The sequence below is a fragment of the Maylandia zebra genome, unplaced genomic scaffold, assembly GCF_041146795.1.
Source record: "Maylandia zebra isolate NMK-2024a unplaced genomic scaffold, Mzebra_GT3a scaffold11, whole genome shotgun sequence".
Classification (NCBI taxonomy): Eukaryota; Metazoa; Chordata; class Actinopteri; order Cichliformes; family Cichlidae; genus Maylandia; species Maylandia zebra.
In genome coordinates this window covers 3,294,318-3,302,685 of record NW_027490041.1, presented here as the reverse complement: position 1 = coordinate 3,302,685, position 8,368 = coordinate 3,294,318, and the positions used below count along the sequence as shown (strand labels likewise).

At 47.5% G+C, this 8,368-nt stretch overlaps 2 protein-coding genes across 2 annotated transcripts; both read left to right on the top strand.

The window, feature by feature from the left end:
• Nucleotides 1–588: 588 nt before the first annotated feature.
• LOC143416054 (uncharacterized) lies at nucleotides 589–5,386 on the top strand. The gene is made up of 5 exons (XM_076881422.1): nucleotides 589–740; nucleotides 1,385–1,486; nucleotides 4,765–4,843; nucleotides 5,005–5,130; nucleotides 5,342–5,386. Exons 1-5 carry the CDS (start codon nucleotides 652–654, stop codon nucleotides 5,384–5,386), a joined length of 441 nt encoding a protein of 146 aa, XP_076737537.1. The 5' UTR covers nucleotides 589–651.
• On the top strand, nucleotides 4,898–6,878 carry LOC143416053 (protein NLRC3-like). The gene is made up of 4 exons (XM_076881421.1): nucleotides 4,898–4,924; nucleotides 5,038–5,185; nucleotides 5,342–6,700; nucleotides 6,865–6,878. The coding sequence occupies exons 1-4, from the start codon at nucleotides 4,898–4,900 to the stop codon at nucleotides 6,876–6,878; spliced, it is 1,548 nt and encodes a 515-aa protein (XP_076737536.1).
• The last annotated feature ends 1,490 nt before the right edge of the window (nucleotides 6,879–8,368 follow it).

Here is an 8,368-nt window from a genome sequence, read left to right as displayed (position 1 = left end):
AGCCCTTTACCTCCTTTACTGTCACTGTGATTAATATTTACACACGAGACACCTGCAGAGCTCTGACGCTAAGCTAGCCACACAGCATGCTAACGCTAAGCTAACACTAAGCTAACGCTAAGGGTTCTTACAGACACGAGTTAAAAAGCTGCTTTTAGTGTGTGATCAGAGTCCAGGACTGAGAGCAGCAGCAGAGCTGATGGATGATGAATTACTGGATGGAAGAAGCTTCTCATTAGCAGTGAATCAGTGTGTGTGCAGTTCTCTGCAATCTCAGCAGGAAGAATTAGTGTGAAGCTTTAATTCTGCTGATCCTCTTTGAATCCTGGATCAGCTGAAATGTTTAAAATGTTGTTCACACGTGTTGGACTGACTGAAGCTTCCAGTCACAGTGAATCAGTGTGTGTCAGTGAATGCATCGTGTGTGCTTCAGGCTCCATCTAGTGGACTGATAGCAGAGCAGCTGATGGCAGCTTCCTCTGCCTCACACTGCTGTCTGACTGCATTCAGCTGACACTGAGATGAAGCAGGAAAGAAGCAGCTGATATTTGGACAGCACACATGATGAAAGGAGGATTTCAGCTGATGTGCACATGAATGATTTGTGTTTCCTCTGCAGGTAGAAAGTGTGTGTGAGCTGAATTGAGCAGCATGGATCAGTGTGAGGACAGAGAGGAGGGAGTCCCTCCCTCTAAAAGCACTCTGTGTGGGGAACATGAGAGCCAGACCAAAGCTCAGAGGTGAGATGACCATCTCTAACTGTCCATGACTCTTCTCCATGTCACAGCTCAGCACTCACATCACTGCTCCATCATTATTCACAGGAACCAGCCTGGACCTCCACCCAGCTCTGTGTCCTGTGAAAGTAACTCAGTCAAAGATGTCATTAAGAGATTTGAGCAAAGACAGTCAGCTGAGAAAAGGTAAGCTAACACCAATAATATCAGCTTATATGTGATGAGAATTTTACTGAAGATTTATAACTTTTTCAGGATCCATCAGAGACTCAAAGCTGGACCTCCACCCACCTCTGTGTCCTTACAGAGTGACCGGTCTAAAGGTCTTCCCATTAATTTTAAAGTCCAGCCTGTGTCTGCTGCAGAGAGGTGAGCTGTTAGTAATATGAACTCTCTGATTTAAATGATTTGATGTTTCCTGGTTTCTAAAATGCATCTCTGTAGGAGAGCAGTGTCTCAAAGGACACACAGGCTCAGCTGTAACTGTCATTTCATCTGGTTTAAGACACATTTGGACCCTCACAGTCACGTCTCCATCCCGCTTTTATTAATTAACTTCCTGTTGCTTGCAGATGACAGGAACACAAAGTGTTTGTGCCACGTGATGCTGCAGGAATTGTTTAAATGTCCATGATGGTTTTTCACAGGAACCAGCCTGGACCTCCACCCAGCTCTGTGTCCTTACAGAGTGACTGGTCTAAAGATCTTCCCATTGATTTTAAAGTCCAGCCTGTGTCTGCTGCAGAGAGGTGAGCTGTTAGTAACAGGAACTCTTTGATTAAACTGCTTGATGTTGTTGGATATAAACTACAAACACGTCGTTCCTTCAGTCCCATTTAAACTGTCTTTTAAAACAAGCCTTTGGTTTCTAAACAACTGAAAACCCACTTCAGCAAACAGGAAGTGATCAGAGCGTCCGTCCACTTCCTGTCAGGCCCTGCAAACATTTCATATTGAAGAAAAGTAGTTGACATCTCACATTTTTACTCCACCACATTCAACCATTTTGACATTTTACAGCATGAAACTCTTGTCACATGACTCCTGTTATGTTATAGAGTCATGTGACCACCAGGGAGGGATTTGTATGGATGTGTGTGAAACACATTCAAATCAATCTGATTAATCAATGGAAACATTTTTGGTGTAAATGCAGCAACACTGAAAACGCTGAAGATAAAAACACAACAGATGAAATATGAACAAATCGAGGCTTTGAATACACGTGTGTGTGTTTGAGACACAGAGATAAATGGATTGTGTGTCTGTCCTATTGCTGCATGAGGATTTTATTGTATTTTTTTTTTTTTTGCCTGTCCCGTTTGGCTCTTTTGCCATCAGAATTGTTGTCTAAAGGCAAAGAAAGATGCCCAACGGATTTACTTTACCAAATTGACCATCCCAGCCTTGCCATAATGGTCCATTTGATTCACCTTTTATTGTTTATTTTATTTTCACTTACTGAATATGGGACAGACTTTACTGGGGGAAAGAAGGGGAGAAAGAAAGAGGGAAAGAGAAACAGCTGAGAAGAGGGACGGGGGAGAAGGGCAAAAACCAAAAACCAACAGAGTGAGCAGAAAAAGAAAAGGGAAAAAAAATGCATATATCAGTCACCTGGGTCACCTGCTGAGAAAGAAAAAAGAAAACAAGCAGAAGAGAACAAGAGTAATAGAATAAACAACATCACAATGATATATGGGAATATGACAGTAAATACTAAATATTACACATTATTGTGCAGCACATAAGATCAACACAACACAGTGTGCTTTGAGGTAGGAGCCAAAAAGGGTGTAGTTTGTGGGTGTGATCACCCGTGTGTACACCTGTGAGCATGGACGCGCTTGTTTTTTGTTTTTTAAAAGGTTCCTTCATGTAATGATCTGCTAGAGGGTGTGGGGGTGCCACAGCCCCGTCCTCCAGGGCATGAAGCAGGTATGGAGGAGATCAAAACTCCAGACATCCAGAGGCCCCCAGAACACAAGAGACCAAGGAAGACCAACAGAGGGGCAGCCGCGCCACTGTCCCAGAAAGAGCTGAGGAGAGTCCCAGATGAGGGCTCACTCAGCAGCCGCGGAGCAGAAACCAGGGGGAGTTGCAGTGACTCGCCCGTGAGCTCCGCCGGCAGCCAGCTGTGCCTGAGTGACCGAGCCCCAGGCCGAGAGGCCGGGGGCACCCCACCTCCGAAGTGGCCCGGGCAAGCCCCAGGCTCCAGGCCCTGATAAGCGGCCGCCAAGGAGTGAGCCGGTGTGTACCTGGACGCCCACCCCCGGACACAAAGAACCACCAACGCACCGATGTCTGAGGGAGTCCGCCACTGGCAGGGGAAGTGGTGGTAGGGGGAGATAGGCCTCCATACCTTGGAGGGCCTAAGATGTCCCCAGAGAGGTGGCCCCTGACACCCAACCTGACATATAGACACAGACATACAGGCACACACAGACACAAACATCCATTCCCACCCTCATGCTCTCATATGCACTTACTCCACACTCAACCAACGTGGAGACAGACATAAAGAGACGCTGTACACACGATCACACTCCCCAAGCGTACTCTAAGCCCTGGGTCTAGGTACCCTTGCCCCTGGATGGGGGGAACTGCACCCAGACCCAGGTGGTGTTACCCTTTTCCCTGCGGTGGGGAGAGGCAGACCGCCCCGACTCCGCAGCAGCAGGGAGGCCCCACACTCCAGACCGCAGTCGGACGGCCAACTCCTCCTCCTAGCCCCCCCCCCCCCCCCCCCCCCCCCCGCTACAGCAGGTCGCAGAGAATGGGGGTGAGAGAAGACTCCAAACCTCCCTCCACCCGCTCATTGTAGTGTTGATGCATGTGTGTTCTAAGGTGCATTTAAAACCCAGGAGGGCATGGAGCTACCTGCCAGAGAGCAGCAGGTAAGCGCATGGTCCCTCCTGTTGGCCCTCAATGTCTACGTGTATTTAACATTGAGAGGTGGGCAACGACGCCAGGGGTGGGGTGTACACCCTGATGGTACTTTGGGTTCCGTGTATCGTGCCCACCCCCAAGATCCTATATGTATGTGTAATGAGAGTGTGAGTAATGTGAATGTCTAAGTTGTGGGATAAAATTGAGGCAGAGGCAGCCAGAAGGGGACGGGGACGGGGGTGGCCTCCTCTGCACCCTGGTGACATACCCCTACTCCAAGGTCCTGCATGTGTGGGTGGTTGTGGTGGAGCGGGAAGAGGGAGGCAGCTGGAGATGGGGAGGGAAGGAAGGGAGGGGCAAGTGACCCCTCCCTGGGGCCAGCTCCCCCGCTGACCCCAGTAGGCAGCCCCATACTCCGCGACCCGCCAGGGAAAGGGGGCCCAGGCCCATCCAGACCGGGGCCCAGCGCAGCAGCGCCTCCCGGCCCCACAGAGCCCAGGACAGTCCACCCAACCCCACCACAGAGAAAACTGCACCCACCCCACCATCCACTCTTCTTCCAGACTACATAAGACAATAAACACCCAGGCTGAGATCTTCCTCCACCTCTCCTGTGTCTCCCCCTCCTGCAGAGAGAGCCCCTGAGGAGAGGAAAGCTCCTGCAAGATGTGACAATCTTCCCCACCAGTTGAAGAGCCCCCCAGGTGGCTCGATGCACCGGCGGCACCCTGCTCCAGGGCTGGGCCCCCATGCACCCACCCGCCCACAACCCCGGCAACACACCAACCAGGACCCAAGCCCCCGAGGCCCGGCCCGGGCCCCAGCCCAGAGACGGAGCGCCCCCAGAACCTCACGCCCATCCCGGACCCACCCAGGGGCAGCCAGGCTACCAGGTCAGTAACCCACGTCCGTCAGCACAGACCCTCCCCTAGTCCCGCTGCACGCAGCCACGAGGAAACAGTCACCTGAGAGCCCACAGAGCAAGCGAGAGGATTTTATTGTAGATTTTGTGTGTGTACACTTTTGACCACGAAGGTGTCTTGACAACTTGACAGACTTGATTCAGATGAAGTTATTTGAGCAGAAACTCCTGGATCTTTATCCTGTGTTGATCTAATCCTTCATGGTTCCTCCACAGAGTGGACCAGCAGAGCTCAGAGGTTCCCAGTGGTCAGTCTGCCCAGCAGCATCAAACACAGCTGGACTCCATATTTATGGTCTGTACATGTACAACAACTACTGTTACATCTGTTCTGTTCACAGTCGTCTCCATGATGCTCTTTGTAGACCAGTGGATCGTCAGTGTGTCCAACATGGATCTGATGTTTGGCTCCATGATTTCAGTCTGATTGGCTCATTCATAAATATTCTGTTCCAGCTGCTGGAGGACAACATCATCACTTTTGTGAAGAACGAGCTGAAGAAGCTCCAGAAGGTTCTGAGTCCAGATTACCCAGAATCCTTAGAGAGGAGCAGCAGCAGAGAGGCATTTGTGAAGATCACAGTGGACTTCCTGAGGAGAATGAAGCAGGAGGAGCTGGCTGACCGTCTGCAGAGACGTAAAAGGATTTATCTAAAGATTTAAGCTGCTGGATAAATGAGAAATTTTCTGATGTCTTATGAGATGGAGCAACGTGTTTTTAAGATTCATTCTTTTGGAATTAAGTGTTTGTTTCCACTTTCAAAAGATATTCTACATGTTTCTTCTCATTCAGAACTTCAAGCTGCAGTTTGTCACCGTAACCTTAAATCCGCCCTGAAGAAGAAGTTCCAGTGTGTGTTTGAGGGGATCGCTAAAGCAGGAAGCCCAACCCTTCTGAATCAGATCTACACAGAGCTCTACATCACAGAGGGAGGGACTGCAGAGGTCAATGATGAACATGAGGTCAGACAGATTGAAACAGCATCCAGGAAACCAGACAGACCAGAAACAACAATCAGACAAGAAGACATCTTTAAAGCCTCACCTGGAAGAGATGAACCAATCAGAACAGTGCTGACAAAGGGAGTGGCTGGCATTGGGAAAACAGTCTTAACACAGAAATACAGCCTGGACTGGGCTGAAGACAAAGCCAACCAGGACATCCAGTTCATATTTCCATTCACTTTCAGAGAGCTGAATGTGCTGAAAGAGGAAAAGTTCAGCTTGGTGGGACTTGTTCATCACTTCTTTACTGAAACCAAAGAAGCAGGAATCTGCAGCTTTGAAGACTTCCAGGTTGTGTTCATCTTTGATGGTCTGGATGAGTGTCGACTTCCTCTGGACTTCCACAAAACTACAATCCTAACTGACCCTAGAAAGTCCACCTCAGTGGATGTGCTGCTGATAAACCTCATCAGGGGGAAACTGCTTCCCTCTGCTCACCTCTGGATAACCACACGACCTGCAGCAGCCAATCAGATCACTCCAGACTGTGTTGGCATGGTTACAGAGGTCAGAGGGTTCACTGACCCACAGAAGGAGGAGTACTTCAGGAAGAGATTCAGAGATAAGAAGCAGGCCAGCAGGATCATCTCCCACATCAAGACATCACGAAGCCTCCACATCATGTGCCACATCCCAGTCTTCTGCTGGATCACTGCTACAGTTCTGGAGGATGTGCTGGAAACCAGAGAGGGGGGACAGCTGCCCAACACCCTGACTGAGATGTACATCCACTTCCTGGTGGTTCAGGCCAAAGTGAAGAAGGTCAAGTATGATGGAGGAGCTGAGACAGATCCACACTGGAGTCCAGAGAGCAGGAAAATGATGGAGTCTCTGGGAAAACTGGCTTTTGATCAGCTGCAGAAAGGAAACCTGATCTTCTATGAATCAGACCTGACAGAGTGTGGCATCGATATCAGAGCAGCCTCAGTGTACTCAGGAGTGTTCACACAGATCTTTAAAGAGGAGAGAGGACTGTACCAGGACAAGGTGTTCTGCTTCATCCATCTGAGTGTTCAGGAGTTTCTGGCTGCTCTTCATGTCCATCTGACCTTCAGCAACTCTGGACTCAATCTGATGGAACAACAACAAACAACCTCTAAGAAATCTAAATTATTTAACAAACTAAACCTACAATCTCTCCACCAGAGTGCTGTGAACAAGGCCTTACAGAGTCCAAATGGCCACCTGGACTTATTCCTCCGCTTCCTCCTGGGTCTTTCACTGCAGACCAATCAGACTCTCCTACGAGGTCTGCTGACACAGACAGGAAGTAGCTGGCAGACCAATCAGGAAACAGTCCTGTACGTCAAGGAGAAGCTCAGTGAGAATCTGTCTGCTGAGAAAAGCATCAATCTGTTCCACTGTCTGAATGAACTGAATGATCGTTCTCTAGTGGAGGAGATCCAACAGTCCCTGAGATCAGGACGTCTCTCCACAGGCAAACTGTCTCCTGCTCAGTGCTCAGCTCTGGTCTTCATCTTACTGTCATCAGAAGAAGATCTGGATGTGTTTGACCTGAAGAAATACTCTGCTTCAGAGGAGGCTCTTCTGAGGCTGCTGCCAGTGGTCAAAGCCTCCAACAAAGCTCTGTGAATACATTTGTACTCATGTCTTTACTTTTAACATAAACAGTGTAATGTGTGATGGACCCTTAAAAACTTAAACATATTTATTTGAATGGTCATCAGCACTAAATACAGTATATTATAGTTAATGTTTGATAGCAGCAGTAAATGTCAGTGTCTTAGACATATATGGACTTAAGCTTTAATCAAAGTCATATCAGGAATCATCCTGTAAGTAAACTTTATTTATACAGCAGCTTTCACAGGTGAAAAACCACAAAGTGCTTTACAATAGAAACAGGCAATAAAAACACAGAAGATAAAAACATTAAACAGCAAACACTGAACATCATACAGCCTAAAACTAGTTAAAGGCCACTCTGAATACTAGAGTCTGAATAAATGAGTTAGTGGGAGCAGTAACAGCCTTTAACTGGAAGATCTCAGATGTGAGAAGAGCTGTAGGATTGTAGAAAGTCAGAAATATAGACTGGGACTTAAAGTAAGGACTAAAACTTTAAATAAAGCCTAAAATGAACTGGTTACCAGTGTGAAGAGATTAAACTGGAGTAATGTCCAGTCTGTTTCATGTGCTGGTTAAAAGCCTCGCAGCATCATTCTGTACTGACTGAAGACGTTCAAAGACTGTGATGGAGCCATAGGTGATCAACTCCCTCATTCCTCCTCTGGTCTTATTGCTCAGCTGAAGAGGAGTTCACTTCTATATGTTACAATTAGCATCACCAGTACAGCTCCAAGGATCTGCAGCTGCTGGCAGATTCAGTCATGCATGCTTGATTGTTTTTCAGTCTCTCAGGTCAGATGAAGTCATATTCTTTATGAATCAGCATAAGAAGTCAATAAAAATTCAAAGCAAATCAAGATAAGCGTTTATTCTTGTTTTAATAAATATATGAGCGAGAGGGACCTTTTTGGTCTAAAGTTATAATCATCTGCCACATTTCGAATCTCTTTACCACGTGGACTTTTAAAATATTTTCTGTTCCCCCAGACTGAGTCTCTGTAACTGGTCAGAGAGTTCATTTAACTTGTCATTTGATAGCAGTTTGTTATCAAATTACAGTTTTTCAAATTGTGTTTTTATTTTGTTTTTTAGCCTGAGTGTCCCTGATCTCTCAGATAGAGGCTGTGAAGCTCTGTCCTCAGTTCTCAGCTCCCAGTCCTCTAGTCTGAGACAGCTGGACTTAAGTAACAACAACCTGCAGGATCCAGCAGTGAGGTATCTTTCT

Bases quoted from the DNA above. Each gene is read 5' to 3' on its own strand.
- LOC143416053 (XM_076881421.1), top strand. From the start codon at position 4,898: ATGATGCTCTTTGTAGACCAGTGGATC. The intron at 4,925-5,037 runs GTCAGTGTGTCC...ACTTTTGTGAAG, and splicing joins TCTTTGTAGACCAGTGGATC to AACGAGCTGAAGAAGCTCCA. The intron at 5,186-5,341 runs GTAAAAGGATTT...CTTCTCATTCAG, and splicing joins GGCTGACCGTCTGCAGAGAC to AACTTCAAGCTGCAGTTTGT.
- LOC143416054 (XM_076881422.1), top strand. From the start codon at position 652: ATGGATCAGTGTGAGGACAGAGAGGAGGGAGTCCCTCCCTCTAAAAGC. The intron at 4,844-5,004 runs GTCTGTACATGT...ATTCTGTTCCAG, and splicing joins AGCTGGACTCCATATTTATG to CTGCTGGAGGACAACATCAT. The intron at 5,131-5,341 runs GTGGACTTCCTG...CTTCTCATTCAG, and splicing joins AGGCATTTGTGAAGATCACA to AACTTCAAGCTGCAGTTTGT.